General features: G+C 38.8%; 1 protein-coding gene across 1 annotated transcript in view; it reads right to left on the reverse strand.

Moving 5' to 3' along the window:
* Nucleotides 1–23,328, reverse strand: part of WNK3 (WNK lysine deficient protein kinase 3) — a 191,038-nt gene that overhangs the window by 141,206 nt on the left and 26,504 nt on the right. The window contains exon 2 of the mRNA XM_075539190.1: nt 2,404–2,576. Within this exon, the coding sequence (XP_075395305.1) occupies nt 2,404–2,576 (173 nt within the window). The remainder of the gene's footprint in view (nt 1–2,403; nt 2,577–23,328) is intronic.

The following is a 23,328-nucleotide window of genomic DNA, read 5'->3' on the forward strand; positions in this document are numbered from 1 at the left end:
AAAGAAATTGCCCACAAAAATTTACAGTGAAAGCATTATCAGAGTTTTGTCAAAAATAATCTGAGACCTCAGTTGCTTTAGGAACATGGACCCAAATGCTGATCATTTTGCTAAAGTCAATAGGCAGATTTGGGAAGTGGTTATTGAGAAGTATATGAAGGGGTAAAAAAAGAATCATACGGGCAACTCCCACTAATTTTTTGACTACAAATGCCACGTCTTTTCCCAGGTATAATTCAAAATTCTACACAAATTGAGTTACTGTTTATACTCATATAAAAGCCGAGGTTTTCAGCACATTAAAAAAAATCATTTTATTGGTGTCTCATACAACACTTATCACAATCCACACATCCATCCATTGTGTCAAGCACATTTGTACATTTGTTGCCATCATCATTCTCAAAACATTTGCTTTCTACTTGAACCCTTGGTATCAGCTCCTCATTTTCGCCCCTCTCCCTGCTCCCTCATGAACCCTTCATAATTCATAAATTATTATCGTTTTTCATATGGTACAGTGTCCAATGTCTCCCTTTACCTACTTTTCTGTTGTCCATCCCCCAGAGAGGAGGCCATATGTAGATCCTTGTAATCAGTTCCCCCTTTATAACCCACCTTTCCTCTACCCTCCCCGTATCGCCACTCTCACCACTGGTCCTCAAGGGATCATCTGTCCTGAATCACCTGTGTTTCCAGTTCTTATCTGTACCAATGTACATCCTCTGGTCTAGCCAGATTTATAAGATAGAATTGGGATCATGATAATGGGGGGAGGAAGCATTTAAGAACTAGAGGAAAGTCGTATGTTTCATCGTTGCTACTCTGTACCCTGGCTCATCTCCTCCCCACAACCCTTCTGTAAGGGGGTGTCCAGTTGTCTACAGATGGGCTTTGGGTCTCCACTCTACACTCACCCTCATTTACAATGATATAATTTTTTGTTCTTTGATGCCTGATACCTGATCCCTTCGACACTTCATGGTCACACAGGTTGGTGTAATTCTTCCATGTGGGCTTTGTTGCTTCTCAGCTAGATGGCCGCCTGTTTATCTTCAAGCCTTTAAGACCCCAGATGCTATATCTTTTGATAGCCGGACACCATCAGCTTTCTTAACTCCATTTGCTTATGCACACATTTGTCTTAAGTGATCATATTGGGAAGGTGGGCACACAATGGTATGATTTTTTGTTCTTTGATGTCTGATACCTGGTCCCTTCTACACCTCGTGGTCACACAGGCTGGTGTGCTTCTTCAATGTGGGGTTTGATGCTTCTGAGCTAGATGGCTTCTTGTTTACCTGCAAGCTTTTAAGACTCCAGACGCTATAACTTTTGATAGCCGGCACCATCAGCTTTCTTCACCATATTTGCTTATGCAAGCAAATATTTGTCTTCAGTGATTGTGTCAGGAAGGCATTCACACATTTTTAATGCAGTTTTTTTTGCAATATTAGGTGCCTCGGCTGAGATCCGGGTCAGCTTATACTTGAGTATATACAGTATTAAGGTATTACTGCAACTAACAAAATGTAAGCATCTTCCAATGCGTCCCTCCCAGAGAAAATTTGTATGATGTAATTTTCTGTATGTACCTAGTAACAATACATTTTAAGTTCACATGTAATGTTTCCAACTCCCTCAAAATTTGATAAAAAGGGAAAATAAGCAAAACTAAACCAATTTACATCTAAAGCAACTCAGAAAGTAACCCCATCATAAGTTGGGGACGACCTGTACTCCAGTTAGGATAAGTGACATTTTATAGAATGTGAGGACAATTTTAAAAATGAAAATCTTTCTCTATTCCCTAATAAAAGAATCCTGTTGGTGGAGTGGTTACACATTGGGCTGCTAACCTTAAGGTTGGCAGTTCAAAACCACAAGCTGCTGTACATGAGAAAGATGAGGCTGTCATAAAGAATTAAAGTCTTGGGAACCCACAAGACCATATCTACTCTGCTCTATAGGGTCGCTATGAATTGGAATTGACTTAATGGCAGTGCGTTTGAGTTTTGAGTTTTATTCTCTAATGATTTCTAAGAGTAGTTATTTAAATAAAATTTTTGTGTAAAGATGCTAGGAAATAGAAAATACATGCCTCACATTTAATATTTCCAAACAGGTGATTATACCTCCAAATTAAATATTATAGTTTGAAATAAAACAAACTATAATTTGTAGATACGTGAACATAGCCAATACCCTCAACCTTGCATTATCCTTTACAAAATGACATATATCTAATTCTAAAATCTCAAATTCTCATAAATACTAATTTTCCACACTATATTGCTTTAACAAACACTATTTATTAAATATTATTATTTTTAAAACAACTTTTATGACTCTTGAAAATAATTATTGAACAAAACTCCACTAGGACTATCAGAAGCTACTTACGTTTTTAAGGTTCCTGATGTCATTAGTTCAGTCACTAATACAATACATTTCTTTCCTTTTAATATGGACTCCCAAGAATCATAAAATCTAACTATGTTGGGATGCTGGAGACCCTTTAACATCTCTGCTTCTTCTTTGAACCTTTGCTGCTCAGCTTTGGTTAACTTCCGGTCCTGAAATGGAGAAATAAGTTAAAAATTAAAGTGAAAGAAATTCTCATATGCATTCCGAAAACCACTCAAATGATTAATTTTTATTTAATTTTGCCTGTAACTTTTTTGTCAAGAAATTAGCCAGAACCAATTAAAATGCAGTGGAATGAGTATATAACCACTGATCTCACCCAGCAATGTAGCAATTGTTTTATTTCATTAGTACATTATAAATATACCTGCGTAGTAAATCAATAACTTGAAAAATAGCACTTCAAAATTAGTTGAGAAAAAGAAACGAAACAGATAAGGAAAGAACGTTTCCCTGAGAAAGTCTTGAATTTAAACATCTAAAGGACTCATTGTCAGAGCAGAAATAATCAAAAGATAGATATTCAGAGAATTACCCCCATTAAATTTCTGAATGCCAAAAATGAATGTGTTCCCTGTTCCATACAAAAATCAGGTTATTAATCATGAAAGAGCTTCAAATAGGCATTGGATCTGTGATGCTATGCATTAAATTCTAGAAACCAAAGGAATAATGTTTACAGAATTGTAAGAGAGGATTGTGACCCTTACTTCTGAAGTGAGAAAACTATTGATCAAGGTTCTAAGGGGAAAATTTTTATATTTTTATAAAATAAACAGAAAGTATACCGCACAGAACACACTTTCTGAAAATATTTAAGGCACTTCAATATAACATTGACAAAATAAAACAGCTAAAAAGGAAGATGTGGCAAATGATAACCACCAGTAAGAAATTTCCAATAAAGTTTACTGTGAATTAAGTAATTATTCATAACTGGTAAACTCAATGTATATTCTAAGCAAACAAACTCACTGCCATCGAGCTGGTGCCAACTCATAGCAACCCTGTGGGAGAGAATAACACTGCCCCTGTGAGTTTCTGAGACTGTAACTCTTTATAGGAATAGAAATCCCAGTTTGTTTCTCACAAAGCAGGTGGTGGTTTTGAACTGCTGACCTTGCAGATCGCAGCCCAATGCATAACCATTATGTATTTGTTAAAACAGAAAATATACTATGCAAAATAAACCATCTGAAATTAAAATTTCAGACTACTTCTTTAAAACCTCTTAGGTGGGAAATTAAGAATAAAAGAATGTACCTTTCATCAAAACTATTAAGTTTTGATGTTGACAGAGAAGTAAGTTCAAGTGTGATTATTAAAAATTTAGGTCTGATTTCCAATTGAAGATGGTTGGCTAAACATGTTAATTTCTTTCCAGCCCTAAATCTCACCAAATTGACAAAATAAAAATGCAAAACCTAAGTAGTGTTTAAACAGAAAAGGTGGATTGTGTGTGTGTGTGTGTGTGTGTGTGTGTGTGTGTGTGTGTGTGTGTGTAATAAAGAATTTTATATATAAGAATAGTTGAATATTGAGAAAACAACCCAGCACAGTCCAGACCAAGTCCATAAGTCCGATATTAGGCCATATGTCTGATACCAATGTATAAAGTCCTCTTCAGACTCATGAAACACATGCCATGACACCAAATGCAGGAAGATCACAGGCCAGTGGGTGGGAAGTCTTCTGAATTGAGTGGCGCTGTAAGCATCTCAGAGCTTGCAGGGGTCTCCCACGGGGCATATAGACCTTGCTATGAATATATTTTTTAGAAAATTCAAAACTAGAAATGTTTTTATTGCTATAAGGTCCTAGAAACCTTTGTTACATGAAAAACTGTTTCTCAAATTCACAACCTCAGTCTACACATTTCAGAAGGTGGTGTATCTCTCTCTCTCTCTTGAGATAAGGTTTCCCAATGTATTCTCATAGGACAGCCCTTGCTACCATCAAAAAATGGTGAAGTACCTTGTTGTAATGGTGGAAAAACTTCTCAGTACAACTTTCCTGGCACTTTTCTTACCAATGCAGTTTTTAAAATTTTCTTAAAAGTTCTTAATAATACCCCTAATTATCCTGCATCCTTTGAGAAAATTTATCCAGCTTACCCCTCCAGGATCTCCCAAAACAGTTGCCATAACCATCTGAGCTGACTTTTCTGCCGTGAATTTAACTGCCCCAGTAGATCCTATTAGAAGCTACCGTTTGTTTGTTTTTTTAAATACTGTTTTAATTATGAATTCCGTGGAAGTTTAATTTCATATTATCATCTTCATATTCAACAATTTAAAGTACTTACCAAACCCCTCAATAACCTATCCCCCTCCTTTCACTTCTTGTGGATTACTATCTTCCACTTCACCTGTTCACCTGATTAAGCCTGTCAATCCTCTATCTTATTGTTTCATCTTCCCTCCCTGCTAACTTCCCAGTAGGTAACCTTGAAAGTCTGTTCTCTTTGGTATGAAAGTCTTTGTCTTGGAATTTTTCTTTATAACAGTGATCTTATATAATATCCGTCCTTTTGTGTCCTCTGGGAAAATAAAACTGGTATGTAAGAGTCTTCCACTGATTGACAAACATGTGGCATGCCCCATAGTTACTCAGCAACATCTTTTATTTTACTGAATACCTACTAACAAATATCAAAATCTTAGAATTCTATTATCTTATTTTTAATATTTAACTTTTTAACCCATCTGGAATTCATTTCTGCTTGCAGCATTTCATTCATTATTTTTTCTTCACTGACTTGAACACATTAAGCTACACTCTATACTGAGTCCTGCTTATGTTACACTGATCTATTTGCCTCTTCCTATGTCAGTTACCTATTATTTGAATACAGTGTATTTGAGTATGATTAATAATTGGTAAGGCCCATCGTGAGTCATATGGTAGCTAAATCTCCATCTGTTTTAGACATCACCAAAGTTATTTCCATAGTGGCTGTACATACCTACAGGTCCACCAGCAGTGGATGAGAGTTCCTATCTCACCACAGCCCCTCCAACACTTGTTACTTTCTGACTTTTTGAATTGGGCTGTCTTTGAGGGTGTTACGTAGTATCTCATAGTTGTTTTAATTTTCATTTCTCTTACGGCTAATGTTCTGGAATATTTTCTCATGTGTTTATTGGTCATTTGGATTTCTGCCCCTGTGAAACTGCTGTTCAGGTCCTTTTCCCACCTCCTCAGTGGGCCGTTAGCTATTTTCTTATTGTAAGCTTGCAAAGTATTGAAGATTTTAGTAATAAGGCCTTTGTCTGATGTGTCATTGCTAAAGATGATTTCCCAGTCTGTGGGCTCTCTTGTACTCTCTTAGTGAATTCTTTCGATGTACACAGGTGATTTATCTTCAGTATATCCCACTTGTCAATTTGTGACTCCTCTGTATTTCTGTCCTTCCCTATTTCCGATAGTCTATGTATTCCCTGTGCCAGGGTTCTCAGGTTTGTCGCAATTTCCTCATTAATGGCCCTAATTGTTTGGGGTTTTACCTCAAGGTTTGTGATTCACCTTGAGTTTATTCTTGTGCATGGAGTGAGGCAAGGGTCTTGCTTAATTTTTCTGCAGGTAGATATTACATTTTTTTCCAGCACCACTTATTGAAGAGGGCATCCACTTCCTATTGGATATTTTTTGGCCCTTATCAAAAATCAGTTGCCTGTTTACTGATGTTTTTATTTCTGGTCTTCAGCTCTTTTCCATTGGTCTATCTGTCGTTATACCTATACCACACTGTTTTGACCACTGTGGCTGTATAGTATGTGCCAAAGTCAGGTAGAGCAAGCCCTCTCACTTTGTTCTTCTTCTTGAGGAGTTCTCTGCTAATTCTGGGCTTCTTCCCTCTCCATATGAAGTTGGTAATCAGTTTTTCCAATTCTTTGAAGAAGGATGATGGTATTCGTATCAGGATAGCATTAAACTTATACAGTGCCTTGGGAAGAACTGACATCTTTACTATATTGAGTCTTCCAATCCAGGAGCATGGGATATTCTTCCACTTGTTGAGGTCACTCTTGGTTTCTTGTCATAGTATTCTGTAGTTTTTCTCGTACAAATCTTCTGGGTTTTTTTTGGTCAGGTATATCCCTATATATTTCAATTTGTGCTTGGCTATTGTAAAGGGGACCACCTTTTTAATTGTCTCTTCTGTGATCTTGTCTGATGTGTATAGCAGTCTGATAGACTTCTGTTTGTTGATCTTGTATCCTGCCACTCTACCATATTCCTCTATCGCTTCCAACACTCCACTTGTGGAGTTTTGGGGATTAGACGAGAGCATGCACACAGCTACATTTTCTTTTAACTCATTGTATTGGGGGCTCGTAATTCTTATCACAATCCCGACATACATCTATTGTGTCAAGCACATATGTACATTTGTTGTCATCACCATTTTCAAAACATTTGCCTTCTACTTGATCCCTTAATATTAGCTGCTCATTTCCCCCCCTTCCCTGCTTCCTCCTCCCTCATGAATCCTTCATAATTAATAAATTATTATCATTTTGTCATATGTTATACTGTCTGACGTCTCCCCCTGCCCTCTTCTGTGCTGTCTATCCCCCAGGGAGGAAGCTATATGTAGATTCTTGTAGTCGGCTCCCCCTTTCTACCCCACATTCCCTCCGCCCTCCAGGTATCACCACTCTCACCACTGGTTCTGAAGGGGTCATCTGTCCTGGATTCTCTGTGTTTCCAGCTGCTATCTGTACCAACGTACATCCTCTGGTCCAGCCACATTTGCAAAGTAGAATTGGGATAATGATAGTGGGGGAGTGAGGAAGCATTCAAGAACTAGAGGAAAGTTATATGTTTCATCATTGCTGCCCTGCATCCCGACTGGCTCAGGAGGTGTCCAGTTGCCTACCGATGGGCTTTGAGTCTCCACTCTACACTCACCCACATTTACAATGATATGATTTTTTGTTCTTTGATACCTGATACCTGATCCCTTCGACAGTTCATGGTCACACAGGCTGATGTGCTTCTTCCCTGTGGGCTTTGGTGCTTGAGCTAGATGGCCACTTGTTTATCTTCAAGCCTTTAAGACCCCAGACTACATCTTTTGATAGCTGGACACCATCAGCTTTCGTCACCACATTTGCTTATGCACACGATTGTCTTCAGAAATTGTATCAGGAAGGTGTGTACCCACTGATATGATTTTTAGTTCTTTTTTTAAAAAACATTTTATTAGGGACTCATACAACTCTTATCACAATCCATACATACATCAATTGTGTAAAGCACATCAGTACATTCTTTGCCCTCATCATTTTCCAAGCATTTGCTCTCCACTTAAGCCCTTTGTATCAGGTCCTCTTTTTCCCCCTCCCTCCCTGCTTCCCCCTCCCTCATGAGCCCTTGATAATTTATAAATTATTATTTTGTCATATCTTGACTGTCTGACGTCTCCCTTCACCCCCTTTTCTGTTGTCCATCCCCTAGGGAGGAGGGCACATGTAGATCCTTGTAATCAGTTCCCTTTTTCCAACCCACTCACCCTCTGCCCTCCCTGTACCGCCCCTCACACCCCTGGTCCTGAAGGTATCATCCGCTCTGGATTCCCTGTGCCTCTAGCTCCTATCTGCACCATTGTACATCCTCCGCTCTATCCAGACTTGCAAGGTAGAATTTGGATCATGAAAGTTGGGGGAAGGAAGCATTTAGGAACTGGAGGAAAGCTGCATTCTTCATTGGTGCTACGTCGCACCCTGACTGACTCATCTCCTCCCCTAGATCCCTCTGCAAGGGGATCTCCAGTGGCCGACAAGTGGGCTTTGGGTCTCCACTCTGCACTTCCCTCTTCATTCACTATGGTAAGATTTTTTTTTCTGATGATGCCTTATACCTGAACCCTTCGACACCTTGTCTGGTTTTTAGTTCTTTGATGTCTTATAACTGGTCCCTTCTACACCTTGTGGTCAGACAGGCTGGTATGCTTCTTCCATGTGGGCTTTGATGCTTCTCAGCTAGATGGGCACTGGTTTACCTTCAAGCCTTTAAGACCTCAGATGCTATATCTTTTGATAGCCGGGCACCATCAGCTTTCTTCACCACATTTGGTTATGCACACATTTTTCTTCAGCAATCATGTCTGGAAGGTGTGCACCTTGGAATGCCAATTTAATAGAACAACGTGTTCTTGTATTGAGTAAGTGGTTGAGGCACACTGCTCCATTTAAGAGCCCACAACATGGGAAATCCAGGATAGATAAAACCCTCAGGGGCAACAAGGAGAGTAGAGATACCAGGAGGATTAGGAGAGGATGGGGGGAAGAAAGGCGGAACTGATCACAAGGATCAAACTAGAACCCCTCCCAGGGTGATGAATAACAGGAACGTGGGTGAGGGGCGATGGAGGAGGATGTAAGATATTGAAAAAATAATCTATAACTTTTCAAGCGTTCGTGAGGGAGGGCAGGTGGGGAAGGGAGGAGTAAGAAATGGGGAGCTGATATCAGGGGCTCAAGTGGGAAGGGAATGCTTTGAAAATGATGATGGCGATATATGTGCAAATGTCCTTGACACACTGGTGGAATGTTTGTATTTTGATGAGATGTAACAGCCCCTAATAAAAGTATTTTAAATAATTAAATATTTGGTAAAGCAACTCACTTTCCTGTTAATTATTTTCTTAACTATTCCCACCTATTTATAGCTCATACAAATATTGAAATATTTTTTTCTGAGTAAAATAATAAAAACTTATTAGAATCCTAATTGGAAGTATCATATCATATACATACATATATTTATACAGAGAAAAGAAGCATCTAAGACAATCTTTTTAAAAGCCAAGTAAGAATACATCTAGAGGTACAGTAAAAGTTCTTTGGAGTGGGTAGGTGAGGGATATTGATGCTTTTAATAACTGAACAGTGTAAAGGTAAATCAAAAAGTATTGCTGCTAGCATTCTAGTTCATACATACAAAGGTTTATTCAAAACAAAACATGTCTATGTACAACAGAAGGAAACACTGCCTGGTCCTACACCATCCTCACTGCTGTTCCTATGCATGAACCCATTGTAGTAGTCACTGCATCAATCCATTTCATCAAGGGCCTTCTTCGTTTTCACTGCCCCTCCTTCTCCAGGGATTGGTCTTTCTGAGTGGTTCATAAAGGGTTCAAAAAATTCACTGCTAACCAGTCAACTTCAATTGATAGTGACCGAAAAGTGGTTTGTATACATCTAAAAATATATACCCCTATTTGAAAGATATAAAATTCCATGTACTCAGCAAATGGAGTTTGTCAATTATTCATTCCATTTATATTAATTCATTTTTGCCTACTAGAATTATTCTAAAAGAAATGCACCAAAATATTTATCCTTTTTTCTTTATTATATTACATACTCAGTTTAAATTATCAGCCAAACTAATAATTTTTGGTATCCCCAAGTTTGTAACATATATTCTTATTTTTCTAACATATATCCTTAAACTGCAAACAATATCACTTCAAGGAGGCAGAGGCAGGATGGCAACATAGCGGGTCACATCCTCTTGCAGCAATATCAGAAAAAAACAACTAAGAATCAAAGCAACCAAAGATTGTGTAATTCTGGACAGCAACTGTAGTTTGGATAACACTGAATTAACAAGAAGATACAATGCATGCAGTGAGAAAGCAAGGGTTGGCAGTTTTATCCTCACTTGACGCATCAGAGCAGTTTAGCGTGGACATCTTAGAATGCTGGCAGAAGGTACCACAAAGCAAGGAGCAAAAAGAGGACACAACACAAAGAAGACAGACCAAGTCAAAGACACTGAGGAAATTATTCTGGAACAGAACAGCAAAGTAGGCAAGAGGTATGTAGAAGTGGCAAAGAGTAGCAACCCGGCATGTCATAAAGTTGAACCCTAGGGAATCCAAGGGAGTGGTACCTGGAGTGAGTAGTAGGTAATGAGTCCCAGGAGTTTCTAAGCAAGGAATAGAAAGACTACAGAAGGTGCTCTATGGGAGGTACGCAAGAAAAGCACAATAGCTTTGGTATTTTCTCTCCTTTCCTGAGGGAGCGCAGTAAATGGAAATCATCAGGAATTGGTCATGAAACCACACATAATATGCAAAACTCATCTGCCAGAGGCGATTGGGGATGCTCATCAATTCATCCATTTACAAGGAAGGCCACCAGCAACTGAGAGTCACACTGGGAGCTAGCAGCCCTCAGCAGGAACACTACCTGATACTACAATCACCAGGGAAGGCCTGACTTGGCAAGAACCCGCTGCCTCAATTTATCAAACACATTTTGCCCCAAGCAGGAGTACCACACTCCCAGCCCCAAGTCCCATAATCTTCTGTTCCCAAGTCCAACACTGCTAACATATAGTACCCCTAGACCAAAGGAGTCAAACCACCCAGACTATGGTACAGTTGAATTGCGTGGTATAATACTTCTATACATAGTCTTTAAAACTCCTAAAAAATGTCTGGGTGGGAATATGTAAATAAAATGTAAAGTGTAAAGGACTAATGTGGGCATTGATCAATTTTATCACTACACTGGGTATACATCAAGTCATATTCGAAGCAGGAACACAGCAAAGTGGTGATGGCAGCAGAGGCCGTGAGACAAAGTGGTAGGCTTCCTGGTCCATAAATAAGTAAAAATGTGCCTCTTTGGGCAGGAGGCTGGCTTGAAGAGTAGGGTGCCCTTTGCGCATTTAACAGCACTAAAAATCTTATAATTCTTGCCAAGGCAGGGCAGAGGCCAGAGTTACATAGCTGAGAGGATGAGAGCCAAAGGGATATGTGCATGCCAACACAGCTGAGAGAAAACACTTTAGACAATAGAACCCTATTCTTAACATTGCAGATAATAACTTGTAACTTCCCTACTAAACTCTGTAATTATGAGTATTATCTATGAATTTATGTGGTCATTTCAATGGATTTTCAAACCCAGTAAAGAAGTATAGTACTATGGTCGGAAAGGTTGGTGTCAGAATAGGATAAAGAAATTTGGAGACTGAAGGCTTTTCTGACCTCTGACTCATAGTAATCAACCCTGCACAGGGATGATTGGAGATGGAATTGGGTTCTACTTCCTCCTATTGAAGCTGGAGCTTAGACATGGCCTCCATGATTTTCTTGCACTGTTCCTGGCCCCACAGAGTAGCACTCTGCCCCAGGACCAAGGAGGTATACCTGACTGGTTTAACACAGGAAGGTCATCAAGCTATCTGGGGGCTCCAAATTAAAATAAATATATATCCAAAACCTGGAGGAAGTATCTGCCTCTATACTTTAAAGCCCAACAAAGAAAAGCTTAAGAAATACCTGGCATTCATCTGAGAGCTGCCTCTGGATACAATGCAAGGCATAATATATGAACACTCCACCAGGCCATGGAGCAGTGAAGTATACAAATCATAGGACAAGTTATAAAAATCAGTTGGAGTTTCCATACACCAACAATAAGAAATCTGAAAAGTAAATTAGGGAAACAGTTTTACTTATCATATCATCTAAGACATGATTTTTGTTTTTATGTGCTGTAAAGTTTGTTGCAAAACATTGCTGGGTCCTGCACCACCTTCACAATTATTGATATGCTTGAGCCCATTGTTGCAGTCACTATGTCAATCTATCTCATTGAGGATCTTTGTCTATTTCAAGAACCTCTACTTTTTGAAGTACAATGTCCTTTTCCAGGGACTGTCTCTCCTATAACATGTTCAAGCCAAACCAAAACCAAGCCACTGCTATCAGTGGAGGGAAAGGAGAGAATTGGGAGGGCAGTTAGATAAAAACAGAAAAGTCACCTACAAAGGAAAACAGTTAAGTAAAAGCTCAGATTTTTTGGCAGAAACTATGAAAGCAAGAAGACAATAAAGGGACATATATAAAACTCTGAAAGAAGAGAAACCACCCAACCAAGAATCCTATACTAGCAAACATCCCTATAATCCCTCAAATATAAATGAGAAACAAAAGTATGTCCAGAGAAGTAAACACTAAAGGAGTTAATAAAAACAAATCCAGAATTAGAAAAAAAAATTGACCAGATCACTATTTATAGAGAACCAACAAGAGCAAGCTAACGTCAAAGCGCCAGGCAGGACAACAAAATCCAGACACCAATGATAAAAGTAGCACTCAAAATGACACAAAAAATAGAATCAGGTAGGGTTAGGGGAAAAAAATAGAAAAACGGAAAAAATAGAGGCAGGAACCGGTAGGACACACTCCACAAAGAACAGCACAAAGGAATCACTGAAAGAGATATCACCAGGAAGTCTGGGAAGATAGCACCAATGTAGGGACACCTGTCTGCAGTTCCCTCTGCGTGGTCACCGGATCTGCAGGTGAGGGGAGCCAGTTTGGAAGATTCAGACCAAGCTCTGGGGGCTTTTTGGCAGTTTTACCACAATCAGTGTAGCTGTATTTGCCACGAAACATGTCCCCCTGGGTTTCCCCACACTTGAAACCAGTGCATCGCAATAGTCAGTAAAACGCAACCTGGGTTCCCTGGCTCTATTCAGCCCCAGGGATCACTGTGGGTCATGTTTCCTTGTGATCTCTTCCACCACCCCCACAGGCATGTCATGGTCCCGTGGGTTTCCTATCCAAACAACAGGTGAACCTTGATCCCTTGAATTGTTCCCACCCCTCTCCCTGTGATACACCTACACGCCACCCACCCGTTCCCCAACACCAACTGCCCATGCCTCATGCCACCAGCTCCCCCATCTCATCTACCACCCCTCACACTGGGAGGAGGCCTAGGATAGTCTTCTCCTCTAGGGTAACTCAAGGACTTCCACGTGGACCTCTGAAGGTCTTGGCTCATTCTAGAATAAACCACATGCTGGGACATAAAACAAGTTTGGGAAAATTCAAACACATAAAGAACATTCAATGCATCTTCTCTAACCACTGTGCCATTAAGCTAGAAATAAACAATAGAAAGAATAGACAAAGACAATAATGTGAAGACTCAACAATTCACTTCTCAAAGAGGAATAGGTAATTGTCCAAATAAGAGAGGAAATTCCTAGAAGCTAACAAGAATGACAACACATCATACCAAAACCTATGGGACTCAGCCAAAGCAGTTATCAGACGTCACTTAACGTCACTTAACACGGCACCTCCAAGAATTAGAACAGAGGCAACAGCATAATCCATCCAAAAGCAAGAAAAATGAAATCATATAAATAAGAGTAAAAATAAATGAAATGGAAAAGAGAATAGAAAAAATTAACAAATCAAGAAGCTGGTTCTTTGAAAGGATTAACAAAATCGACAAACTGCTAGCAAATTTAACAAAGGCAAAGACGGAACAGACATCAATATCAAGAATTAGCGACGAGGTGGTGGTGAGAATCACATCACCGTGAAAGAGGGGGAGTGCATGATGGGGACCCAATGCCCACCTGTAGACAGCTGGACACCCCTTCCAGAGGGGTAGTGAGGAGGAGATGGGCCACTCAGGGTTCAGTGTAGCAACAATGAAACTCAAAACCTTCCTCTAGTTCCTGAACGCTTCCTCCCCTCCCAATCATCATGACCCCAATTCTACCTTGCCTTGTGGACCTGGTTATACCAGAGGATGTACAGCGGTGCAGTGGGGATCTGGAGGCACAGGGAATCTAGGACAGACGAACCCCTCAACACCAGCGGTGGGAGTGGCGACACCAGGAGGGGAGGGCATGTAGAAAGGGAGAACCGATCTCGGAGATCTATGTGTAACCTCCTCTCTGGGAGATGGGCAGTGGGGAGGCGGGTGAGGGGAGATGCCGGGGAGTGTAAGATAAGATTATAACTATTTATAAACTATCAAGGGACCAGGGGTGGGATCGGGGAGGGAGGGGGATGGGGGGGATAAAAAGGGAAACCGTGCTGATTCCAGGAACCCAAGTGGAAGGTGAATTATGAGAGTGACGAGTGCAACGAATGTATAAGGGTGCTTTGCTCAATTGATGTATGTACAGATTGTGATAAGAGCCTGATGAGCCCCAATAAAAAGATTTTTAAAAAAACAACAACAAAAAACAAACAAACAAGTAAACCTTTAATATTTTGATATAAAATCCATTAGAAATAAATTGTATGTTAATCCATAAATGTATATATAACATTTATTTATATAAATATTGTGTTGAAAAATGGGTAATAACACCAAGCATATTTGACCAAAAAAAAAAAAGAATATTTGCAAGTTACTCTATTTACATTAAGAAAGAGGTTCCTTGGGATATAAAGTCAAAAATCGTGGCTAAGCTTGGAAATTGGTTTCAGCACTTTTTTACTTAATGAGCATGAAAATTGTATTGCTTTCTTCTTAAAAGACACAATCATTAAACACTACATTATTTTCTTTTATTTTGGATGCATCTAATTTTATTTTTCAATTTATTTAAACTGTTTTTCCAGAATTTGCTATAATAATATATCGTTTTGCCATCAAAAATATTTTTCTACAAACTGTATCGACTAAACATTTTAGGGAGATTCCATGATCTATTATCTTATAACAAATACGTTTTATTAATGTAAAAGTGATAACTCAACACTTTACTTTGAAAAGAACAGAAAATCAATACAGATGAGAAATAGGATTCTGGCTACTGAATATTTATGCTGTGATTCTTTCCTTCCAATTAAGAAAACTACACTGAGAAATAGAATAAAAATTAACATGCAGATTGTTGTCTTCATCTAAAAAAAAAGAATTAGCGACGAAACAGGGAAGTGACAGCAGATCCGAATGAAATAAAAAGATTAATAACACAGTACTATGAAAGACTATAGGCTAACAAATTCAATAACTTGGAGGACATAGGCGAATACCTAGAAAAACACTAACTAAATTATTACATATGGACATTAAGCAAAAGAAGAACTAATAAAGTCATAAAGAAACTCCCAAGTGAAAAAAGCCCCAGTCCAGATGGCTTCACAGAATTCTACCAAGTATTCAAAGAGCTGACACCAATCCTATATAAACTCTTCCATAACATAGAAACGGGCATCAAACTCCCAAACTCATTCTATGAAGCCTGCATAACCCTGACACCAAAAACAGGCAAAGACCCCACAAGGATAGAGAACTACAGATGTATATCGCTAATAAACATAAATGCAAATTTTCTCCAAATAATCTTGGCTGATAGAATCCAATAACATATAAAAAATGGGATTCATACCAGGGATGCAGGGATGGTTCACCATTTGAAAAACAATTAATTCACCATATTAATAAAGAAAAGGACATAATATTGGAGAGGGTATGGGGATATAGGAACACATAACCACTGATGATGGACATGTAAATATGCACAGCCACTGTGGAATGTGATATGGAGATACCTGAAACAGATGGCAACTGAATTAAAATATGACCCAGCAATCCATTACTGGGCATATACACAAAAGAAATAAACAGATCACGAGCAAACGCTTGGTCCGCCATGTTCAGCACAGCACAGTTCACAATAGCAAGAAGCTGGAAAAAGCCTAAATTCTCATCAATAGAAGAGTGGGTCTTAGATGCCTGATACCTGATCCCATCAATACCTCATGATCATACAGGCTGGTGTGCTTCTTCCATGTGGGCTTTGCTGCTTCTGAGCTAGATGGCTGCTTGTTTATCTTCAAGCCTTTAAGACCCCAGATGCTCTATCTTTTGATAGCTGGGCACCATCAGCTTTCTTCACCACATTGCTTATGCACCCATTTTTTCTTCAGCAATCCTGTCGGGAAGGTGAGCATCACAGAATGCCGGATTGTTAGAACAAAGTGTCCTTGTGTTAAGGGAGTAGTACAGAACAAAATCATACCCAAGGTGAATGGAGGGGGGCATGGAGTGGAGACCCAATGCCCATCTGTAGACAATTGGGCATCCCCTCACAGAGGATAACAGGGAAGAGATGAGCCAGTCAGTGTGCAGTATAGCACAGATGAAAAATACAACTTTCCTCTAGTTCTTTGGTGCTTCCTTCACTCCACTACTATGACCTCAATTCTATCTTACAAATCGGATTAGATCAGAGCATGCACACTGCTACAGATAAGAGCCTGCAACACAGGGAATCCAGGATAGATAAACTCCTCAGGGTGAACAATGAAAGTAGAGATATCAGGAGGATTAGGGGATGGTGGGGGTAGAAACGGGGAATTGGTCATAGGGATCAAACTAGAACCCCTTCTCAGGGGGATGAATAATGGAAAAGTGAGTGAGGGGCAACATAGGATGATGTAAGATATGGATATAATAATCTATAACATAAAGAGTTCATGAGGGAGGGAGGCCAGGGGAGGGAGGAGAGAGATATGAGGAGCAGCTATCAGGGGTTCAAGTGGGAAGAGAATGCTTTGAAAATGATGATGGCAGCATATGTGCAAATGTGCTTGACACACTGGTTGAATGTATGGATTGTGATAAGAGATGTAAGAGCCCCCAATAAGAGCATTTAAAAAAATGCAATGCCCATCAACAGATTACTAAATAAATACCTCTAAGTATATAAAAACAAACAAAAAAAATAGAAGAGTGAATAAAAAAACAACTCTGGTGCATACACAGAGTGGAATACTACACATCCCTAAAAAAAACAGTGATTAAACCATAAAACACCTCAAAACATGGAGGGATCTGGAAGATATTATGCTGAGTGAAGTTAATGAAGCAAAGGACAAATACCGTATGAGTCCACTGCGGTAGGAACAAGCAGCAGAATGGGCACAAGCTCACACTTGCAGACCATCCAGTCTTTTGGTTGGGTACCAGACAGCCTGGTAAAGAGGGTAACCAGTGCCAATGTACCACACACCATTCACTCCAGATATGTATAGTCTAGGTCTCTTGGCCGGGTAGCACCTCAAAACAACTGGGATCAAATAGACCGGGGAGTGGGCAGCCATGAGAATCTGGGATGTAGCCCTCTCAGAGGGATGAGGCTTACTGATGGGAGGAGCAGGGCAGGAGAGGGGAGAGGGAAGATGCAAATATCTAGAATTGGAGATGAAAGGGGTGATGTCACAACAGATCCAAATAAAATAAAATAAAAAGAACAATAACAGAGTACTATGAAAAACTGTACTCCAACAAGTTTGATAATCCAGAAGAAATGGGCAAATACATAAGTATACATCATCTACCCAAAATAATTCAGATGTATGTAAAAAAATCCTGAACAGACACAAAAGAAGAAACAGAGGTCACCAAAAAACTTCCAACCAGAAAAAGCCTCGGACCAGATGGCTTCACAGAGTAACATATATACTCAAATATAAATTGACCCAAATATCCGCCGAGGCACCTAATTTTATCACAAAAAACTACATTAAAATGTGTTAACTCAGCTTATACTTGAGTATATACAGTAATTCTACCAAATATTTAGGGGAAAGTTGTCACCTATTTATTCCTGTATATAGAAAGGGACAGCAAACTCATTCTATGAAGCCAAATAAACCTGAAACTAAACCCGAAACTAAACCCAAGCAAAGACCCCACAAAGACAGAAAACTAGACCGATATCTGTTATGAACACTGATGCAAAAATCTTCAACAAAATTCTAGTCAGTAGAGTTAAAAAATATATCCAAAAATAATTCATCACGACCAAATGAGATTCATACTGTGGATGAAAGGATGGCTCAATATTTGAAAAACAATCTATATAATCTACCACATACACAAAACAAAGGACAATAACCACATGATCATAAGAATAGATGCAGATTGGCTGCACACCTCCATGATAGGATCGCTGAAGACAAATGGGTGCATAAGCAAATGTGGCGAAGAAAGCTGATTGTGCCCGGCTATCAAAAGAGATAGTGTCTGGGGTCTTAAAAGCTTGAAGATAAACAAGTGGCCATCTAGTTCAGAAGCAAAAAAGCCCACATGGAAGAAGCACACCAGCCAGTGCGATCACGAGGTGCCAAAGGGACCAGGTATAAGGCATCATGCAAAAAAAAGAATATGTGTGTGTGTGTGTGTGTGTATATATATATATATATATATATACCACATTGAATGAAGGGGGAAGTGCAGAGTGGAGACCCAAGGCCCAAGTGTCGGCCACTGGAGAGTCCCTCATAGAGGGGTTTAGGAGGGGAGATGGGTCAGTCAGGGTGCAAGGTAGTACTGATGAAGAGCACAGCTTTCCCCCAGATCCTGGATGCTTCCTCCCCCCAACTACCATCATCCGAATTCTACCTTGCAGGGCTGGATAGGGCAGAGGTTGTACACTGGTACATATGAGGGCTGGAGGCACAGGGAATCCAGGGTGGATGATACCTTCAGGACCAAGGGTGTGAGGGGCGATGCTGGGAGAGTGGAGGGTGAGTGGGTTGGAAAGGGGGAACTGATTACAGGGATCCATATGTGACCTCCTCCCTGGGAGAGGGACGGCAGAGAAGGGGGGGAAGGGAGACTCCGGATAGAGCAAGATATGACAAAATAACGATGTATAAATTACAAAGAGCATTTGAGGGAGGGGGGAGCGGGGAGGGAGGGGAAAAAAAGAGGACCTGATGCAAAGGGCTTAAGTGGAGAGCAAATGCTTTGAGAATGATTGGGGCGGGGAACGTATGGATGTGCTTTATACAATTGATGTATGTATATGTATGGATTGTGATAAGAGTTGTATGAGTCCCTAAGAAAATGTAAAAGAAGAAAAGGGGAAAAAAAAGAAAGAAAAGAAAATGATTAGGGCAAAGAATGTACAGATGTGCTTTATACAATTGATGTATGTATATGTATGGACTGTGATAATAGTTGTATGAGCCCCTAATAAAACGTTTAAAAAAAAAGAATAGATGCAGAAAAAGCATTTGACAATATCCCACAGTCATTTCTAATAAAACCACTCAATATTAGAAAAATAGAAGGGAAATTCTTCAATATAATAAAAGCCATTCATGAAAAATCAATGAACAATATGACACTCAATGGCAAAAATCTGAAAAGATTGTCTTGGGAAATATAAACTAGAACAGGTTGCCCCTTATCACTACTCTTATTCAACATGATACTGGAAGCCCTAGCTAGAAACATTAGAGAACAACAACTTCTAGAGAGTGTGAAGAGATTGGCATTAAGAAATATATTTTGTGTGTTCTTGTAAATATGTACAACCACTGTGGGAAGCTATCTGGAGAAACTTTTAAGAATAAAAAACTGTTTTAAAACTGATTGGAGTAATGATTGTACAACTCTTCTTGATGGGCAAAAGACTTGAGTAGACATTTCCCCAAGAGAACATTCAAATATTCACCAAACATAAAAAGATGCTCAGCGTCATTAGCTATCAGAAAAATGCAACTCAAATTCACATTTCACATTAGGATAAGACTTTTAGAAAGATACATAACAAATGTTGGTGAAGATATGAAGAAGTTGGAACCCTTCTCCACTGCTAGAAGATTTAAAATGTTATTGCTCTATTGAAAGTAGAAGTTTCTCATAAAAATATCATATGCCCTGCTAAGAAATCTGACTCCTAGATAAATAATCAGGAGAAAGAAGTGCCTTTCTACTCTTGTAAATATTTTTAGTCTCAGAAGACCACAGGGATAGTTCGACTGCCTTTGTGTGCGTGTTTTCTTTTCTTTTATTTTGTTTTGCATTTTATTTTAAATTTTATTGGGGGCCCTTACAGCTCTTATAATAATCCATACATCCATCCATTGTGTCAAGCACATTCATACATACATTGCTATCATCATTTGCAAAATATTTTCTTTCTACTTGAGCCCTTGGTATCAGCTCATTTTTCCCTTCCTCCCCAACCCTACCTCCCTCATGAACCTTTGATAATTTATAATTTATTATTATTTTCATGTCTTACAGTGACTGCTATCTCCCTTTATCCACTTTTCTGTTGTTAATCTCCCTGGGGGTGATTATACATCAATCATTGTGATAGGTTCCCCCTTTTCTCCCGCAACTTCCCCCTACCCTTCTGCTATCACTACTCTCATTACTGGTCTTCAGGGATTTATCTGTCCTGGATTCCCTGTGTTTTGAGCTCTTACCTGTACCAGTGTACATGCTCTGGTCTAGCAATCTCTGTAAAGTTAAATTGTGGTCATGATAGTGGGGGGGGGGGGAACATTAAAGAACCAGAGGAAAGTTATGTGTTTCGTCAGTGCTATATACTGCACCCTGTCTACCTTGTCTTCAAGAGTTGCTATGAGTTGGAATCGACTTAATATCAGCGAGAGAGTGATTGAGTTAAATACTCAAAGGCTTGAAAAACAAAGACTCAAAAACTTTAACACCAATATTCAGTTCAGCAAGATCCAAAGTAACAAAATGGAGAAAACAGGCTAAATGCCCATCAACAAATGGATGGATAAATAAAATGTAGTACACATAGCAGAAGTCTTAAAAAGTTCATGGAAAAAAACCACTATTCTCGTTAAGAAAATATTTTTTGATATATAGTTCCCATATCGATCATATTAAGAAGAGTTGTGTAATTTTCATTAAAGTTTCGGAATATTTTCTTCTCATGCTCATTGTTTATTATCATCCCTTTTCTGCCCCTATCCTCCCCTGCCCTGCCCCTAAGCAACTATTAATCCAGTTACTGTCAATTACTGAGCTGCCTATACTAGATTTCATAAAAAGGAACTCTTACAAACAAACAAGCAAAGAAAAAACACCAACAGCAATGATTAAACATTTAAAAAGTCATTCAAAAGGAAAACAGAAAATATTAAAACCTGAAATGACTTCAGAATAGATCAAAGGGGAAAATAAATAAGGTATCACATTTTAACCTAACTATATCTGCCATTATTAACTTTATGATGCTGTGTGACAGTAAGGCTATTCACATTCTTAGATTATGTTCAGAGGGAATTCATCAGAGGCTTAGTCCATGTGGGGCCCCTGCAAATAGATTTTGGACGTCCACTGTCATTCATAGCATTCTGCAAACAAGGTGTTCACAATTTAAGTTCTGATACTCCTCCCTCCTCCAGGTTTGAATTTTATTATTTACTATCCTTGGATCACACAGCCTGGTGTACTTCTTCCATGGGAACTTAGTTGACAGATTACTTAGACGGCTCCAGAAGCTATTAGTTCCCATCTTCAGACACCACCTAGTTTCTTCACCACATTTCACTATAGCAGTCATTTCTTCAGTGGTATCTTCATGAGAGCAAGCATCAAGCAGGGTCATGTCATATAAATGAATTATATTATATTGGGGTAAAATTCAGTTGCAAAGCCAAAATCCATTCATATATCTATGGTTTATCTATGTTTCTGATTCACTTTTGAGACATCATTATAATTTAATAATAGGGAACATTATAAAAGATCCCCTTGGGGCATAAGGGAATTCTATTGATAGTGTCATTAAAACACTGTTAAGAATAGGAAATTTTACTAGTATAGGCTGGCTTCAGACCACAATATATTAATTTTTGACTATGTCTACTAATTAATACATGTCACAAGCAGGCAAGGAAGGCATCAAATAATAAATATATTGTAGTCCTGGGACATCATTCATTGGGAACTCTCAAAGCAAGAGATTCGAACCAAAGGCTATCGACCATGACATTGGGATAGCAAACATCAGCTTTTTTTTACACTAGGGTATTTCAACCTTAAATTCAAGGGAGTGTGTCACTTTCCTAAATTTGCTTATAGGTAAAGGTGAATTTGAGGTAAAGCCCAGTTCAATTAGTTGGATAAGTCACGGCTTGGGAGACCATATTATATTACATGACCTGAGAGCAGAAGTTTGCCTTTGTTTTGGTGTTTATATCCTTATAATAAATGCTTGATTTGTACATTTGTCCTTTTGTGATTGACTAACTAGGTCCATCCATGTCATAGTGTTTTATGGTTTCATCAACATTTTTCAGGGATGCATAGTATTCTATTATTCATATGTACCAGAGTTCCTTCATCCATTCTTCTACTGATGGGCATTTGAGATGTTTCCAGCTTCTGGTTGTCCATATTTACAAGCACACAAGCATTCCAATCTCTCCAGTATTTGTTCTGGTTTTTTTTTTTCAATTGGGTGATCGTTGTGATTTTAAGGTGATATCTTGATGTTTTGATATGCAACTCCTGGATGGCTACTGATAAGGATCACTCCCTTATATGTTTACTAGCCATTTAAGTGTTGTCCCTTGCAATTTGTCTATTCATGTCATTTGCCCATTTTTAAATCAGATTACTTAGTTTTTTCTTATTGAAGTGCTGCAAAATTCTATAGATTTTAGTAATTCATTTATCTATTGTGTCTTTGCTAAAGAATTTTTTCCTAATTTCAGAGCTCTGATTTTTTTCTTTTCATGAAGTCTTTTGATGTGCATAAGTGTTTTATTTTTAATAGGTTCCAGTCATGTACTTTTTCTTCCAATGTGTATGATTCATTATATTTAGTAGTCCATGTATATGCCCTGTAATAGGGCCCTTTAAATTTGTTCAAATTTTCTCACTGATGATCCTTACGGCTCTTGGATTTACATTTTCAACTCTAATCCATCTTGAGTTCATTTTTTGTCCATGGGCTGAGGTATGGGTCCTGTTTCATTCTTCTGCAGATGGAGATCAAATTTTTCCAACACCATTGTGGAAGATGGTGTCCCTTCTCGTTTAATGTATTTATTGTTCTTTGTCAAAAATTAGTTCTCTGTAGCTATATCCTTTTATTTCTGGGTTTACTATCCTGTTCCATTGTGCTATGTACCAGTATCAGGCTGGTTATGTAATAGATTTTGAGATCAGTTTTAGTTTTGAGAATTTTTTAACTTTTCCTTGGCTGATTCTTTCTCTAATGAAGTTGTTACTTAGTTTTTTCCATTTCTTTAAAGAATGAAGTTTGGTCTTACATAAAAACATCACATTGTATTTGTAGATTGCTACAGGAAGCATTGACATTTTC

This window comes from Tenrec ecaudatus, chromosome X (genome assembly GCF_050624435.1).
Source record: "Tenrec ecaudatus isolate mTenEca1 chromosome X, mTenEca1.hap1, whole genome shotgun sequence".
NCBI lineage: Eukaryota > Metazoa > Chordata > Mammalia > Afrosoricida > Tenrecidae > Tenrec > Tenrec ecaudatus.